This window comes from Mustela nivalis (genome assembly GCF_964662115.1).
Source record: "Mustela nivalis genome assembly, chromosome: 1".
NCBI lineage: Eukaryota > Metazoa > Chordata > Mammalia > Carnivora > Mustelidae > Mustela > Mustela nivalis.
Window position 1 is genome coordinate 27,778,293 of NC_139020.1, and position 19,303 is coordinate 27,797,595.

Sequence of the window (19,303 nt, forward strand, 5' to 3'; positions counted from 1 at the left end):
TAAACTGACTTTTGCCCATTTCTGCCACTAATTTATTATGCTTCTCTTATAGCGGGGGTCAGTCTTTTATATTTAGTTTTAATAAAATGGTAGTTATAATAATTAAAAGAATAACAAATGATATTTACAGTTTTTTAGATGAAATAACTCAGAGTTTTTCAAATGTTTACAAATACTTAGAATTCCTTAGTTTTTCCAGTTTGAAATAATTGACATACATTACTATAAGTTTAAGGTGTACAGCATACTGGCTTGATTTACGTATATTGTAAAATGATTGCCACAATAGATTTAGCTAACTTCCATCTTCTCATATCAATACAATTAAAAAAAAAGAGAGAAAAGGAAAAAGATTTCTTCTCATGATGAAAACTCTTAGGATTTACTCTCTTAACGACTTTCCTAGATAGCAAACAGCAGTGTTGTTTTATTTTTGTATATTTCTTTAGATTCTGCATATAAGTGAGATCATATCATATTTGCCTTTTTCTGTCTGACTTACTATTTCACTTAGCATAATGCTTTAGAGGCCGTCCCTGTGTCACAAAATGGTAGGATTTCCTCTTTTTGTGGCTGAATAATATTCGTGTGTGTGTGTGTGTGTGTACACAGCTTCTTTTTCCATTCACCCATCAGTCCGTAGACACTTAAGTTATTTCTCTATCTTGTCTCTTGTTAATCATGCTGCTCTAAACAGGGATGCAGATCTGTTTTCAAGTTAGTATCTTTGTTTGCTTTGGATATAGTCTCCGGAGTAGAATTGCCAGATCATATGGTAGGTCTGTTTGTCATTTTTTGAGGATCCTCCATACTGTTTTCCATAGTGGCTGTACCAATTTACAAACACACCAAGAGCATACAAGGGACTTTTCTCTCTACACCCACATTGGCATTTGCTCTCTCATTCTAACAGGCATGAGGTGATGTCTCAATTGTGGTTTTAATTTTCATTTCCCTAATGACTAGTGATGGTAAGCATATTTTTTCCTGCATCTTCTTTGGAGAAATATGAGGACTACTCAAGTCTTTTGCCCTTTTTTAAAATAGGTTATTTGGGTTTTTTCTATTAAGTTTTATGAGTTCTTTAAATTTTTTGGATATTACCCTTTATCAGACATATGGCTTCCAAATATCTTTTCCCATTCCATAACTTATCTTTCCACTTTGTTGATTATTTCTTTTGCTGTGTGGAAGCCTTTTACTTTGATATAGTCTAATTTTTTTTTTAATTGCTTGTGCTTTGCTTTATTGCTGGGTGTCATATTCCAAAAATCATTAACAAGACCCGTGTCAAGGAGCTTTATTCTTATGTTTTCTTCCAGGAATTTCATGATTTCAGGTCATACTTTAGTCTTTAATCCATTTTTGTGAATGGTATAAGACATGGGTCCAGTTTTATTCTTTTACATGTGACTATCCAGTCATGCCAACACCAGTAACTGAAAAGGCTATCTTTTCTCCATTTAGTATTCTTGACTCTTTTGGCAAATATTAGTTTATTTCTGGGCTCCAGATTTTGTTCCATTGGTCTGTTTGTTTTTATACTAATACTATTTTGGTAATTATAACTTTATAGTATAGCTTGAAATCAGAAAGTGTGATGCCTCCTGCTTTATTCTTCTTTCTAGCTGCCCTCCCCCGCCCCACTGCTATTTGGTGTCTTTTGTGGGTCCATATAAATTTTAAGAGTGTTATTTTATACTTCTGTAAAAAAAAAAAAAAAGCCATTGGACTCTCGATAGGAATTGCATTGACTCTATAGGTGGCTTTTCGTAAAAGTGACATTCTAACAGTATTAATTGTTCCAGTCCATGAATACAGGATACCTTTTCACTCATTTGTCTTTTTCCTTTGCTGTCATCATTGTAGTTTTCAGAGTAGAGATTATTCACTTAGTTAAATTTATTTCTAAGTATTTTATTTTTGATTCTAGTGTAAATAGAATCAATTTCTTTTTTAGAAAATTTGTTGCTAGTATACAGAAATACTACTGATTTTTGTATGTTAATTTTGTATCTTGCAGCCTTACTGAATTTATTGATTGCATCTAACAGACTTTTGATTGGTTGAGTCTTTAGGATTTTTTTTTTAAGATTTTATTTATTTATTTGACAGATGGAGATTACAAGTAGGCAGAGAGGCAAGCAGAGGGGGGTGAAGCAGACTCCCCGCTGAGCAAAGAGCCTGATGCGGGGCTTGATCCCAGGACCTTAAGATCATGACCTGAGCCGAAGGCAGAGGCTTAACCCACTGAGCCCCTAGGATTTTCTATATATAAAATCATTTCATCTGCAAATAGAGACAATTTTTGCTTCTTCCTTTCTAATTCTGATACCTTTCATTTCTTTTTCTTGCCTGATTGCTCTACCTAGGACTTCTAATACCATATTTAATAGTAGTGGCAAGACTGGACACCATTGTCTTGTTCCTGATCTAAGACCAAAAACTTTCAACTTTTCACCATTGAATGTGTTGTGAGCTGGGGGCTTGTCACATATGGCTTTTATTATGTTGAGATATTTCTTCTATGCCAAATTTGTTAAGAGTTTTTGTCACAAATAGATGTTGAATTTTGTCAAATGCTTTTCTGCATCTAGTAAGATGATCATCATTTTTTTCTTTCATTCCATTAATATGATGTGTCACATTAATTGATTTGCTGGTCTTAAATCATCTGTACATCTCAGGAATTAGTCCCATTTGATCATGGTAAATGTTTCTTTTAATATGCTGCTAAATTTGGTTTGCTAATATTTTATTGAGAATTTTTTTTATCTGTATTCATCAAGGATATTGACCTGTAGTTTTTTAGGTTTGGTTTCATTTTGTTTTGTTTTCTAGTAGTGTCCTTTTTTCTGGTTTTGTATCCAGATGATGCTGGCCTCAAAAAGTGAGTTTGTGAGTGTTACCTCCTCTTTCATTTTTTGTAAGGGTATGACAAAAATTGGTGTTAATTCTTCTTCAGAGTTCAGTGAAACTCACCAGTGAAGCCATCTGGTCCTGGGCTTTTCTTCATTGGGAGATTTTTTAGTACTAATTCAATCTCCTTACTAGTAATGTCTCTTCAGATTTTCTATTTTTTTTCCTGATTCAGTCTTGGTAAGTTGTATGTTTCTAGAAGTTTTTCCATTTCTTATAGGTTGCCTAGTTTGTTGGAGTATAGTTGTTGATAATAACTTCTTATGATCCCTTTCATTTCTGTGGTATCAGTAATGGCAATATTTCCCTTTTTATTTGTAGTTTTTGTTGACTTGGGTAAAAACTAATTTTTTATTTATATATAAAGACTGTAGTCTTTACTTCTTAAGGAAGTCCCAGGACCCTCAATCTGAAATGTTATTTTTTTCTTTCTTGTTCTGTGAAATTTAGTGTTGAGTTTCATGTATTATAACTTCTCATTGGCCCTTGGTTTAGAAAGCTTAATCTCATACATTTGGAAAATGTTTGGTGTTATGTCCTTTTGATAAATTCTAATAAATAGAAATCTTGGATTTTTGTTCCCTTTTCAACTTTTAAAACTTTCTTTCAAAGTCTCACCTTAGAGAACACCAAGAGTTTTCTTAATTATTTAGCTCGATTTGTATTGATTTAATGGAAGTTTCAATAATAACGACTTTGGAATCTTCCTAGTACTCAGATATTTTTCTTTAAATGCTTAGTGAAACATCTTAATAGTTTTCTTAGCCTGTTGGGTGAAAAGCATTCCTAAAATAATCTACAGTGGAAATTAGGTAATATTGTCCAATAGGAGTTACTCTTGAATGTCACTTTTCAGTAGACTTTCAGTTACTTTTGCATTTTGAGGAACCAGAGCCAAAATTTAAAATGCTCATAAGAATGATATTGGAGAAGTACCTTTAAATTCAGTACTCAAGCAGGTATTACTTGATAATGGAGAAGAGAGTGGAAGAGATTTCATGGAAACAATTGGAAGTCATGAGGTATTCACTAGACATAATTTTAAAACCATAAAAAGTGAATTCATAGGTGTTTAGTCATTGAAATGTGTTTCTAGTGGAGAATTTGATGCAAGTAAGATACTGAATCCTTTACAGCTGGAGGAAGACCTTTCTCATAATTTATTTATTGTCAATTAAAAGTAGTCACACATGCAAGAATTCTATTAGATTCATCTTTCATTTATCCAAATAAAAATCTGTTTTGCCATTTTAAAAAGTGCTTAAAAATTCAGTAGATTTTCCCTTTCCTTAATAAGCCATTACCAAATAGGGAATACAAAATGCATTGCAATGAAAATAGTTTAACTACTTCAAAGAATCAATATAACACTCATTTGGGAACTCTTAACGTGCAAATTATTTACAACCATCTTATTGATTAAAGTTCTAAAAAAAAAAAAACCTTAGACTTCAACATAATTTCATATTTTTCAGGTACTTAAAGAAAATGTAGCTTTAAAAAACTACACTCTGAATTCACACATTTTACTAGATAGACATTTAACTAAACTAACCTATGTGTTGAAACTTGAATCTTTCCCCAGTTTTGTGCATATGGTCAAGATTCCATGGACTTCTTTAATAGTTTTTTTTTTAATCTAACAATAATTTTTTTAACCATATGCTAGCTAGAGCAGTAAAATGTCAACTTTATAAAATTTAAAAGATTTGCATGCTTCTAAATAATTTTCAGTTAATAAAATGAAGATTCAGTTTATAATTTTAATGTTATAAAGTAGTTTTACATGAATTTTATTAAATTATCAGGAACTGCATTAATCCTTGATATACTGTCAAGCAGGGTTCTTTGGATCTGGTGTTAGTTTTTGAAACTTTTTTTTTTTTAATATTTCTATCTAGTAGGAAGGATTATATTGCATGTCTTTAACTCTTCTTTTAACATTTTAATCAATGTGTTTTTAATAGGAAAAGAACAGTTATCTTGCTGTTACTATATGTGCCAAATCAAAGATATGTTACAGAACCTTAGTGACCTTAATTTTCCCATACCATTAAGTATTTTGCCATTTTCTGGTCTTGAGAATTAATTCATTATTTATTTCCAACTGTGCCAAATAAAGACTAAAAAGAATAAGCCAAGAGAAAATAATGGAAGTGCCTAGAATGATGATGCAGTAGTGAAATAAGCCATCATTATATCATCTTCAGTTTCCTTATTGCATAGTCCATTAATTCTGTATCATTTTTCATGAATGTTTAAAAAGTCTGGAGACACTGTCTTTGTAGTCTTCCTGTTCTAAGCCTTTAGTAAACACAACGGAAAATTCAGCATTTTCCATTTTCCATCTATAATGTCAAAGAAAAGAAAGTTGACCTGGGAAGATGTTCCAATTAGATGAATCAGGGGATGACTGCAAAGAGAATGATTAGTAGTACTCCACACATGAATGACGATGGTGACATTGACCGTATAAGCAACAGCTCTCACGTGGTCTTCAGATGACAACATCCTCAATGAATTTTTTCACACTCAGGAATCAGTGAGTGAACAATATAGTCCAACGTTATAGTTCTTTTATATTTTTCCAGGTTTATTGAGGTATAATTAACATGTAACATTGTGAAGGTTTAAGGTCTACAGTGTGGTGAATTGATATGCACATTTTTGCAAAATGATTACCATAATAAAGTTAGTTAATATACCCATCACCTCACATTGTTCCCACAACACTATAGTTCTAAAAACAAAAAGGAAATACAGTATTTCATCTGGTCAGTTGACTTCAATAAGAAGGGCTTCATCACTCACTATTTTGTGACAAGAACCTCAACTGTTCTGTTTCGCTCAAAGGAAGTATGACAGTATTCTTCTTTTATGATGTTGGTACATCCAAATTTATTTGAAATGATCGTTAAGTAGACAAATATTGAAGGCTGGTTTGTAATAAAAGAGATCAGAAGAAAAGAGATGACATGGATATGAAATAATTCATTAGGTTGGTCATTATAATTGGTGTTAGTAAGTCTAAAAATAAAAAATATGTATTTTGCAATTATGAAACAAGGAAGATTTCTGTCCTCTTGGTCAGCATCATTATGAGCTTTCAGAGTTCTCTAAAGTAACACATTTTGAATTATACAAGTACAAAAAGAAGACTCGGAGGTGATGATAAAGTTTACCCCTTAGACATGTACCAATCTGGAATTGGTACTTAAAGGATGTTTCCCAGTTCTTGCAGGACAGTTGATGAGCTGTCAGTTACCATTATCTTTCAAAACCAGGAAGATACGGAATTAAGAATGTGTAAATTTTTACTTAAAATTCTGATTTTTTAAATATTATCCCTTCATTCTTACTCTATTAACTATTCATAAATGGACTTAAATATTAGTAAAATGTTTGTTGCACTTAGATGGTAATGGTGATGCCTATTTTTCTTGGTACACTGAGGGTTAAACAAATCCATTAAAATTACAAAGAGCTGATTTTGATTTAGAATGATAAATCTAAAATGAAGATTAAGTCACCTCTTGATATATTATAAAAGATTACAGAGAGCTTTTTTAAAATCAGTTTTTCTAAAAGTTCTGTGGTACCGCCTTATAAAAATGACAACTAAGTTTCAATTCAATCAACTTTTACTCTATCACTGGGTAAGTTTAATTTTTTTCTCCTTCATACATGGCAACATTTAGGGTTCATTAAGTCTTTCTTGGCTTTGCCTGTCATATCTACCAACCTAATGTTTAAAGATAGTATACTAATATAACATGTTTTAGTTTCTAAACTAAAATTCTTTACAGAATCTCATGAGAGTTACAAAACTTGTGAGGCCTGCATTTGTTCATTTGTTACTTTTTTCTACCTTTTTTTTTCCCTGCCCCCTCCTTACTTTTACAAAGCTCTTGGTTTTCTTTTACCACCCATAATCCAAATGTTGTGGAAAATTCTGTTCCCTTTGCAAAACCACTTAGCAAGTGTATGCCATATAAGTAAAGTCTCTTCTTTATTGTGTTTGTGAAAAGACCGTTGAGTATCTTTAAGTAGACACAGGCTCTAATAAATCATTGTCAAAATTATGGACGTGCAAGTAGATCCACTGGTAGGCCATTGAATCACAGTATTTTGTAAAATATTCCAGTTTTAAAATATATTGCTTACCAATCTCTCAAGAAGCCTAATTCTTTTTTTTTTTTTTTTAAAGATTTTATGTATTTATTTGAGGGAGAATGAGTGAGAGAGAGCATGAGAGAGGAGAAGGTCAGAGGGAGAAGTAGACTCCCCAAGGAGCTGGGAGCCCGATGCTGGACTTGATCCTGGAAGTCCGGGATCATGACCTGAGCCGAAGGCAGTTGCTCAACCAACTGAGCCACCCAGGCACCCATCAAGAAGCCTAATTCTTAATAGTGTGTTGACATTTAGTTATTTTTAACCGAATATATGTGTTAAGCATCTGGCAGTGTTTTTAAGTAACCTGTATATAAAATAAAAAAGCAAACAAACTCTATGTCAAAGATTCAAAAATAATGTGATGGGGCACCTGGGTGGCTCAGTTGGTTAAGTGTCTGCGTTTGGTTCAGGTTATGATCTCAGGGTCCTGGGATCGACTCCTGCATGAGGCTTCTTGCTTAGCAGGAGGTCTGCTTCTCCCTCTTCCTCTGCTTCTCCCCCTGCTTGTGCTCTCTCTCTATCTCAAATAAATTTTAAAAATCTTTAAAAAATGTGGTTGTCTTTTTGCTAAAAGAAAATGAGTCGGGATATTATACTAACTACATGATTTTAACTTTAAGAAGTTTATTTATTAGGCGTGGTAATCCTTTACATTATACCCTAATATCTGTAGTTTGGGAGATGTACCCTATTCAGTCACCTTGCCTCCTCTTGTTTCTTTTCTAAATTTGTCAATTAAATTGTATTCTTTATAATGGAAATATGAAAAGGCAAGATTTGGGAAGGCTAGGAAGGGTTGTTAATGATTTCTCCTGCTTCATTTATTTAAAGGAAAGAAAAGGAAGTTATCAGAAAGTATTTGGCTCACTCAATTCCCTGAAGAGTTTTTAATAGTAGGATCTGAGTGAATTCAAGCCTTAAGTAGTCTCAGAATTCCTCCTTTCTTCGGCATTTCATTTTTGCTAGCACGATGGTAGCTATTGCCACTGAGCGCCTCTTGAAGCAGCATCTCAGGAAATGCAGCCTTTGATTTACAGATTCATCATATTAAAAAACAGGTTTCCTATTAAAAAAAGGTCTTTCCTCCCTGTTTCATAATGGTGCTGTTTATATGTTTTCTTTCCCAAAAAAATTAATGAAAAATAACCACATTGACTTCGAATTTTCTGGAAGCAATTATTCATCTTCCCTTCAAGCCTATTCTAAATTTGTTTCCTACCCACTTTCTACAGGGCGCTGTGATTGCCTCTTGTATACACATGGTAATGTTTACACGTATTATGGTAACCACATTTTCTCAACTAAAAATTGGTACAAGTGCCTTGACACATTTTTCTAGATTAATGATTTTTATTTTAAAAAATCTTATAAATTTTTTTTCAAATCACGTATAATAGTTTATTTATACTTTATTTATACTGATAATGAAGTCACACAAAAAGAAATAGCATTGGTAGGGCAAAGAGTATTTTCTATGAGGAACATTCTAGAAATTTAGAATTACAAGTTCATCCATAACCTGTCTTCTTCATCTGCTAGGAATGGACCTCACATTAAAATTTTTACCTAGAGCAATGAGTGAAGATTTTGGATACATTAAACCTCTAATAGACTTGATGAGCATGTAGAGAATCACTCTCTTCTGGTTTTAATAGGTCATGGTAAAAACGAAGCTTTGATTATGCTTCAGTGTTTATGAATATGACTAAGACTGTCACACTTTGCATAGGCCTGTAAGATACTTACACTTGTCAGTCTTCCATTTCTTTGAAAACGGAAATCCTACAGATTACTTAACGGAATTTGCAATGTTTCAAGGATGCTATCAGAAGTAGTACTCAACCCTACACCCAGCTCATCAGATGAGTCCATGTCACATGATCTCTTTTCTTTTCTGCACCTCTGCTTCTGTTCCCTCATAAGCTCCCAGTAAAATAAGAAGGCTAATTCTAGCTCCCTTATAGAGCTACATCACTATAAAAGAGACTTAGCATTCATATTACTCTGTGCAAAGTGCTCATGAAAATTCAGAAACTTGGTGTGCTTTGGAAGACAGTTACATAATGCCAAAGTATTTTCTCTAATTGATTTGCAATGTGGATCGATTCATGGGATTTCCAGTGGCAAGTTGCAGTTTAATAGGAATGGCAAAATATGTACCAAAGAACTGTCTACAATGCATAGATGTGTATGTACATTATGTTTTACGTATGTAAGTATGTTTTACACACACATGTAGAATCTTACAAATACTAGATTCTTTTGCTTATCGGTAGCATAACACGAGTTCTGCCCCTTCTTAACTTTTTTATTTATTTTTTTCTTTTTCTAGAACATTGCTATTTGCATTTAATTGGACACAAAAGATGAAGAAGGAAAAGCAGTATATTCGCTGAGGATTCTATGTGCTTGCTGCTGCAGACCTGTGTATTGAGGAATTCTTCTGCTCCTTCTTGCTTAGGAGTTGATCAGCCCTGTGGTCAGGCTCCTTTGGAATTTGCCTATCTTTCACCTTGTCGTTGCCAGAGGAAATCCTGGTTGGAATGTCACAGGGCATCTCTGCCTGATTACTATGGAAGGTGATAAACTGGCAGTCACTTATTAAAGTCACATCTCACTCACCCCCAGAAAACCATTCTTTAACGTGAATAGAAACCAAGCTCTTGTGAACACTTCTATTGAACATGACTCATGGAGAAGAGCTTGGCTCTGATGTGCACCAGGATTCTATTGTTTTAACTTACCTAGAAGGATTACTAATGCATCAGGCAGCAGAGGGATCAGGTACTGCCGTTGACAAAAAGTCTGCTGGGCATAATGAAGAGGATCAGAACTTTAACATTTCTGGCAATGCATTTCCCACCTGTCAAAGTAATGGTCCAGTTCTCAATGCACAGTCCTATCAGGGATCTGGCATGCTGCATCTCAAAAAAGCCAGACTCTTACAGTCTTCGGAGGACTGGAATGCCGCGAAGCGGAAGAGGCTGTCTGATTCCATCGTAAATTTAAACGTGAAGAAGGAAGCTTTGCTAGCTGGCATGGTTGACAATGTGCCTAAAGGCAAACAAGATAGCACATTACTGGCCTCTTTGCTTCAGTCATTCAGCTCTAGGCTGCAGACCGTTGCTCTGTCGCAACAGATTAGGCAGAGCCTCAAGGAGCAAGGATACGCACTGGGTCATGATTCTTTAAAAGTGGAGAAAGATTTAAGGTGCTACGGTGTTGCATCAAGTCACTTAAAAACTTTGTTGAAGAAAAGTAAAGCTAAAGATCAAAAGCCTGATACCAATCTTCCCGATGTAACTAAAAACCTCATCAGAGACAGGTTTGTGGAGTCGCCACATCATGTTGGACAAAGCGGGACAAAGGTCATGAGTGAACCCTTGTCGTGTGCTGCCCGATTACAGGCTGTCGCAAGCATGGTGGAGAAAAGGGCTAGTCCGGCCACTTCACCCAAACCTAGTGTTGCTTGTAGCCAGTTAGCGTTACTCCTCTCAAGTGAAGCCCATTTGCAGCAGTATTCTCGGGAACATGCTTTAAAAACACAAAATGCAAATCAAGCGGCAAGTGAAAGACTTGCTGCCATGGCCAGATTACAAGAAAACGGCCAGAAGGATGTTGGCAGTTTCCACCTCTCGAAAGGAATGTCGAGCCATCTCAATGGTCAGGCAAGAACATCGTCGAGCAAACTAATGGCGAGCAAAAACACGGCCTTCCAAAATCCAATGGGTGTCGTTCCTTCTTCCCCCAAAAATGCAGGCTATAAGAACTCACTGGAAAGAAACAATATCAAACAAGCTGCTAGTAACAGTTTGCTACTACATCTTCTTAAAAGCCAGACCATACCAAAGCCAATGAACGGACATCACCATAGTGAGAGAGGAAGCATTTTCGAGGATAGTAGTACGCCCACAACTATTGATGAGTACTCTGATAACAACCCTAGTTTTACAGATGACAGCAGTGGCGACGAAAGCTCTTATTCCAACTGTGTGCCCATAGACTTGTCGTGCAAACATCGAATTGAGAAACCGGAACCTGACCAGCCTGTTTCTCTCGATAATTTAACTCAGTCCTTGCTAAATACCTGGGATCCCAAAGTCCCCGCCACCGTAGATATCAAAGAAGATCAAGATACCTCAAGGAATTCTAAGCTAAATTCACACCAGAAAGTAACACTTCTTCAGTTGCTCCTTGGCCATAAGAATGAAGAAAACGTAGAAAGAAACAGCAGTCCTCAGGAAGTACCCAGCGATGTGCCCAAGTTCAGTACTCAGAATTACACGAGGACTTCGGTCATCGAAAGCCCCAGTGCCAACAGGACTACCCCCGTGAGCACTCCTCCGTTACTCGGCTCCACGAAACCAGAGTCTCCTATCAATCTCTCCCAACACTCTCTGGTCATCAAATGGAATTCCCCCCCATACGCCTGCGGCTCTCAGTCTGAAAAGCCCACCAACACCGCATCCAGCCACTTGATGGACCTGACGAAGAGCAAAGAGTTGCACGGAGAGAAGCCCGTCCAGAATGAAGGCGCGCAAAACTCCGCAACTTTCAGTGCCAGTAAACTGTTACAGAACTTAGCTCAGTGCGGAATGCAGTCCACCTCAGGAGACGAGCAGAGACCCAGCAGGCAGCTGCTAAGTGTAAACACAGATAGACCCGTGGGCATGGTTGACAGATTAAACAGTCCTCTGCTGGCAAATAAAACAAACACGGTGGAGGAAAACAAGGCGTTGAGCAGCCAAGCAACAGGTCCCGAATCAGGACTTTCTGGTTCTGAAATAGAAAATCTGCTTGAAAGGCGCACTGTCCTCCAGCTGCTCCTGGGAAACCCCAACAAAGGGAAGAGCGAAAAGAAAGAGAAGATTTCTGTGAGAGACGAAAGTACTCAGGAACACGCGGATAGAGCTTTAAGTGAACAAATACTGATGGTCAAAATCAAATCTGAGCCTTGCGATGACTTACATACTCACAACTCAAATGTGCACTTGACCCACGACGCCAAGGGGGCCCCATTCTTGGGTGTGGCGCCCCCCGTGCAGAGAAGCGCAGCTGCCTTACCCGTGTCCGAGGACTTTAAATCGGAGCCCGTTTCACCTCAGGATTTTTCTTTCTCAAAGAACGGTCTGTTGAGTCGACTGCTAAGACAAAATCAAGAGAGTTACCTGGCGGAAGAGCTGGACAACAGTCACAGACACAGTGAACTGACAATTCTAGAATCAAAGAACCTTTGCATGGTCCCTAAGAAAAGGAAGCTCTATACTGAGCCTTTGGAGAACCCATTTAAGAAGATGAAAAATAACATCGTGGACGCGGCAAACAGTCACAGTGCTGCGGAAGGACTGTATGGGTCCTTGCTTAACCAGCAAGAGCTGAAACTGAGCAAAAATGATCTTGAACTTAAGTACCCTGCCAGTCATGGTGCGGCGCCCGAAAGTGAACATAGGAGTTGGGCCAGGGAGAGCAAAAGCTTCAATGTCCTGAAGCAGCTGCTTCTCTCAGAAAACTGTGTAAGAGATTTGTCCCAGCACAGGAGTAACTCTGTCGTCGAGAGTAAAAAGAAAGGACACAAAAATAACGTGACCAATAGCAAACCTGAATTCAGCATTTCTTCTCTGAACGGACTGATGTACGGTTCCCCTCAGCCCGGCGGCTGCATGGATAGCAGGACATTTCCGTACCCAGGAGTAGTGAAATCTCCCATGAGTCCCCCTTTCCCCGAGCACTTGGGCTGTGCAGGGTCTAGACCGGAATCTGGGCTTTTGAACGGGTGTTCCGTGACCGGTGAGAAGGGACCCATTAAGTGGGTTATCACAGATGCGGATAAGAATGAGTATGAGAAGGACTGTCCCAGGCTGACCAAAACTAACCCGATACTGTATTACATGCTTCAGAAGGGAGGCAGTGCTGTTACCAGTCGAGAAACGCAGGACAAGGACATTTGGAGGGAGCCTGCACCTGCCGAAAGCATCTCACAGGTTACAGTCAAAGAAGAGTTACTTCCCGCCACAGAAACTAAAGCTTCTTTCTTTAATCTAAGAAGCCCATATAATAGCCATATGGGGAGTAACGCCTCTCGTCCACACAGCGCCAATGGAGAAGTTTACGGACTATTGGGAAACGTGCTAACAATAAAAAAAGAATCAGAATAAAACGTACCTGCCATCCAGCTTCGGATCTTTTTAAAACTGCTTAGTATGAACTTGCGATCTGTATAAATAAGAGCATGATTTGAGAAAAGCATGGTATAATTGAAACTTTTTTCATTTTGAAAAGTATTGGTTACTGGTGATGTTTAAATATGCATACTGCTTTTTGCTTTACGTTAGATGTCATGAGGAAACTACTGAACTAGCAATTGGTTGTTTACCACTCTGTATGCATCGGACAACAACTGTGAGTAGCCTATGAATGAAATTCTTTTATATTCAGATAACAGGCATAAATGAAAATGTAAATCTCCATCCATAGCGGATTAACGCATTTTGCTGCCTTTATTAGGGTACTTTATTTTGCTTTTCAGAAGTCAGCCTGCATAACACATTTGTTTTTAAATCCAAATTGTTAAATAACTCTTGAAATGTTAATTATTGAGTTTAAAAAAAAAAAAAACCTAATTCACTTCTCATTATCTGACTCAGAACCAAATTAGAAAAGAAAATGCTTACATTTTTCACTTTTGCTAAAACAACATATTTATTTTTAACTCTTGGAAGGGGTTTTGTGGTTCCCAATGTGTCTGCCCTACCCCAGTCCTTTTCAATATCTATTTCTTTAAACCTTGTACTACTTAATAAAAATTGGTTACAATTGATGGGAGTTTGATAGATCCTTCAAAAAAGGCAGATTTCCATTTTTGTATTTTAGCTACTTTACTAAATTAATAGTTCTCCTTTTACAGAATTAGGAAAGTTAACAATTTACCTTCAGGTGGTTTCCTGAACAGGTGAATATTTAAGAAGTTGTTTTTAACAGAAGCAAAATGGTTTTTCTTTGGACAGTTTTCACCATCTCTTGTAAAAGTTACTTCTCACCATTTCTGTGGTACCTGTGAGTCTTACGACCAGGGTTTCTTAAAAGCTGGACTCAGACCACCTGCATTAGAATCATCTGGAGCCCTTGTTTTAAAATGCAGATTCCCAGGCAGCATCTCAGATCTACAGATCAAGAAGCTCTGCTCAGTGGACCGGGGAATCTCCCACCTGCATCTTAACACACTCCCTAGATGTTTCTTCTGCATGCTGAAGTTTGAGAACCATTGCTTATGACTTTTCTCAGAACACAGGATTGTAAAAAAAAAAAAAGAAAAAAAAAAACCAACTATTTGATGCCTATATTTTCCCCAGTACAGTTAGTTATACATCAACTCAAAATTTGCAATATTGTAGTTCATATATAACCGTTCTGTCTTTGGAAAATCGGGTTCGAAATACTTTTTATGACAAAAAAAAAAAAAATTGGGTGGAGGGGACAACTTTCATATCTGGCTCAGCATCTCAGGAAAATCTATGATTATTTATGTGTTCTAATGAGTAACATCTACTTAATTAGCCTTAGGGATGGTATAACAGGGCCACTTACCAAACTCAGGTGATTCCAGGATGGTTTGGAAACTTCTGAAACATCCTTAGTTTCTATTGAAATCATTGTCCTAAGATCACTGCTGACAAAGATGAAAACATTTCAAACCCAAGGAAGGCACTAAACTCAGCTTGACTAAACAGAGAAGTTCAAAGGGCACATAGACATGACAGAGTTGTACACGATCACTCCATTGGACCTATTATTTTAAAATTGCAATTAGAAGTAAACATTAATATTATCTTGGAAGAACTTATTATTGAGCCACATGGGGTTTTGATCTCGCAACAAGTCCATAAGTTTAAGTTCAGCTTTCATTGTCCACAATTGTTAAAAGTGAACCAGGTTTGCAACTGACCTATCAACAAATTGTTATATAATCAACTATTAATTAGAAGGAAATCTATTTGAAGTTGTTCTACTTGAAGTTGTTTCTAAGATTTTTATATTAAAAATGGGCGTTATTTCCTAATATGAATTAAAACCCTAAATGATTATTTTTTCTCAAAATGATTTGTAAATAGTTACTGGATTATATTATAAAACAATAGTCAGGAGTGAGTATTATGCTACATCATGGAGAGATGAAGGCATACACTTATTCTGAAGTGAAAATCCCCCTGGCCAGTGAATATATTCTACTCCATCCCATATTGACTTTGTGACAATCTTATTGTCTACATCCTATAAATAAGCTTTTAAGCAAGTCATTTTTCTCCCTGCTACATTATGAAAGGTCTGGAGCCTTAGAGATATGCTAGAAAAATTGTTGGTATTCCCCTTTGGTCGGGGGAAAATGGGCTTTCACAAGGGAGGGAAATTGAGGTCAGGGGAATGAACATCAGGGGCCAGCATTGCTGTATTTTTGTTTGTTCCTTTGGTTGGTTGGTTGGTTTTGTTGTTGTCGTCGTTCACAGTTAAAGGAATGAGGATATATAATACGTAGCTAAACATGACCAGAAAAACGATGTTCTGATTTACTAGAGAATGTCCCCAATTTGAATTTAGGGTGATCTTAAAGAAGAACACTAAGAAAGGGCACACATCCATAAATTCACTTTGTTTATGCATATGTAGATACAAGGATGCACATATACACATTTTCAAGGACTATTTTAGATACTAGATAATTTCTTCCCAATGAAGTCATTTGTGAAAGGGTACTACAGCTCTCATTGACAACAGTAAGGTAGCATTGCCTGTTTATTCTCTGGTACATGTTACAGAAGAGTAAACTGGTGAGAGTATATATTTTATATATATATATATATATATAATATGTATATATATATATATTGACTTGTTACACGAAGATGTTAAAATCAGTTTTTAAAGTTGATGTAAATAGTGATTTCCTTAATGAAAAATACATATTTTGTATTGTTCTAATGCAACAGAAAAGCCTTTTAATCTCTTTGGTTTCTGTATATTCCATGTATAAGTGTAAATATAATCAGACAGGTTTAAAAATTGTGCATGTATGTATACAGTTGCAAGTCTGGACAAATGTATAGAATAAACCTTTTATTTAAGTTGTGATTACCTGCTGCATGAAAAATGCATGGGGGACCCTGTGCATCTGTGCATTTGGCAAAACGTCTTAACAAGTCAGATCAGATGTTCATCCCAACATGACAGTATTCCATTTTTGGATATGACTTCTGTGGTTTAAGCTTTGTGGAAGAATGTGCTTTGAATCCAAGGGTCTTAAAACTTTTTAAAATCAAGTCAACCACTTTTCAACATGACAAGTTCACACAACTACTTTCATGAATTTTTTAATCCCATTGGAAATGTACTGTTCTACCAGGAGTATCCCAGTATGCTGGAATACAGGCACATTACCACTCATGAGATGAATTCTGGCGTTTACACAACCAATTTTGATGCGATCTGCTTCGTAATATAATTTGTCATTTTTATTAGAAATTTAATTTCTTCATGTGATGTCATGGAACTGTACATACTGCAGTGTGAATTTTTTTGTTTTGTTTTTTAATCTTTTAGTGTTTACTTCCTGCAGTGAATTTGAATAAATGAGAAAAAAAATGCATTGTCTTTGGTTTCAAATGACTGTTATTTTGTGGGCTTTCTCTGGTTTTTAGGTTTTCCATAAATATAAAACTCCCTGGTCACGAAAGTAGCAAGTCTTCAAGGATACTTTACCCTTCTCCGAAAGAAAATGAAGAAGGCCGAGGCCAGTGAGTTAATGTATCTAGAGGCAGGGCAATTGAAGTGTAGCTCAAAGAGGCAGGCAGCCTACCTTGCCTCGATTCCATTGTTTGGTGTGTAACTCAATGATGACTGTAGATTTTCAAAGTGTGGAAGAATTTGTAAAGTGTTCAGAAATAAAGATTTGATAAACATTTGTTTTAAAATAAGATTTTATTGGGTTTTATCCAATTTTCAATGAGTGTTATGTTCATTTTAAATTTAAAAAAAAAAAAAAAGGTCAGGGCGCCTGGGTGGCTCAGCCTGTTAAGTGTCCGACTCTTGATTTCAGCTCAGGTCATGATCCTCAGAGTCATGGGATCGAGTCCCCTGTGGGTCTCTCTGCTTAGCCGGGACTCTGCTCCAGATTCTATCTTTCAACCTATGCCCCTCCCCCTGCCTGCTTGGTGTCTCTCTCTCCATCTTTCTTTCTCTCAAACCACATAAATATTTAAATAAATAAATAAATAAATGTCTTCAGTCATCTTCCAAAACAATGTATATACACGTGTGCCCAGGCATCCATATGTAAATATATACCATATGTATATAGGTAATGACTAGTTGACAATGATAAGCAAAATATGTAATAAGTAAGGTAGACAAATTTATTTAGGAAAAAAACAATTCCTGTGAACCGATGGCCTGGGAACTTTTATTTTTGCATAAGGATTATTAATGATAATTTAGGAGGAAGACATTTTCCCAAAATGAATGTCTATTTTCTGGCACTAAAATAAGTCTGTTACAACAGCAAAAATGTTGCAGCTACTCTCCTAACAGGTCTATAAACCTTTTCTGAAAAACCACCAAGTAGCAGAAATACATTCAGCTATTCTACATCATCCAAGCACTGAAGTTATACTTTGCTATAATGTATAGCTGTATAGATATAGATGTATAGATATAGATACAGATATATAGATACCATCATTAGAAGCATAGCCCTGTTTATTGATTTATATTCTGAAAATGCATAATAAGTGTACTGAGTAATTAATTGCCCAGTAAGGGATTTGTTTGTTTGTTTGTTTGTTTGTTTAATCTCTACACCAAGCATGGGGCTTGAACTCAACAGCCCCGAGATCAAGAGTCTGCATGCTCTTCCAACTGGGCCAGCCAGGCACCCCAAAGGGATTTTTAATAAGAGAACTAATTACTAATTCTTGACTACAAGATAGAGCCCATGACTTAAATATGAAGTCTTTAATTATCAGAATTTTTTCCCACCACTGATATCACTAAACTGTGTCCTATTTGGTTTTAGATATAGATATAGATATCATCTATAGATAATTTTTATCTATATCCATCTATCTATATATACTACTAAAGTATACTACTTTATATATACTACTAAAGTAAACTACTTTAGTTTCAAATGTTTGTTATTAAGCATGTCACTTTGTGTTTATTCCATGAAGCTAAGAGAGGTATCAAATATGCACCTCATAAGGTCTGGTGGTGGGAGCTATTGGTATCATTTAGCATGAACTACGTTTCTCTCAATGGTTGGTAAAGTAATATTTACAACATTTTTAAGGTGCATCTTCCTCAGTAAGTTAAAGACTCCTCTGAAAAACCAGAATTAATGTATTCTTTAGTTTTAGCAGAATATTGGAAATAAAATCTGAATGTTATAAACTTATAAGTAAACAAGTAAATAAATAAATGAAAACTTAATAAATCAGTCCTGAGGAAGTGCTGCTGCACTCAAGAGCTCCCCTGAGTGTCTGACAATAACTATATAAACCCAGGTTTTATTTAATTTTCTTTTTCTTCTTAAAACAAACAAACAAACCTGGTTTTTTCTGCAGTCAGAGCAAGAGGATTTTTGAGTCATTCCAAGCAGTCTTACAGCCTTTTCAGTGACTCATATACCTAGACAAATTCTGTTTTCCAGTCTTTGCTTTTACCAAGTTTCATTGGGAGGTGCTCTGAACTTTGAGAGAAGTTTATGACCATTCTGGACTGTGTGCTGTAGTCCTATCTGCTGACCCAGCATCCCCCTGTGAAATCACTTCTGGAAAAGGATGTGGCCTCTCCCGGGTGGATGCCCCTAGCCTCTATTTTTCTAAAACCACCAGCTGGACCACAGAGGAGAGCCGAAGTGCGAATACACGGAGATTTTATTTTCTCTTAGCTAATTAACATGAAATAATTTAAGGACAAAATAGATGGTTTTCTTAGAAAACCGCAGGTTTCTCTGAAGACTGAAAGCGTTGCCTGTGGCAGCCATTATAGCTAATCTTACAATCGAACCGAGAATCCTTTTAAGACTGTCAGCACCCCACTGGGTGTGCCACCCAGCCCTGTTCCATCTGGTAGCATGCCTTCTGACTTCTGGCCCTGCCTGCGTTTTCCTATTTAGCTCCTGCTCCCACCAGCTAATACCTTTCTGCCCATCATCACAGAA

The 19,303-nt window shown here is 36.3% G+C and overlaps 1 protein-coding gene across 4 annotated transcripts in view; it reads left to right on the forward strand.

The window, feature by feature from the left end:
• Positions 1 to 13,756, forward strand: part of NRIP1 (nuclear receptor interacting protein 1) — a 98,804-nt gene extending 85,048 nt beyond the window's left edge. For all 4 annotated transcript variants that reach the window (XM_082689194.1, XM_082689195.1, XM_082689193.1 and 1 more), the window contains one exon: positions 9,425 to 13,756. In XM_082689194.1, coding sequence (XP_082545320.1) covers positions 9,777 to 13,247 — 3,471 coding nt within the window. In that variant the 5' untranslated portion in view covers positions 9,425 to 9,776 and the 3' untranslated portion in view covers positions 13,248 to 13,756. The remainder of the gene's footprint in view (positions 1 to 9,424) is intronic.
• Positions 13,757 to 19,303: the final 5,547 nt, after the last annotated feature.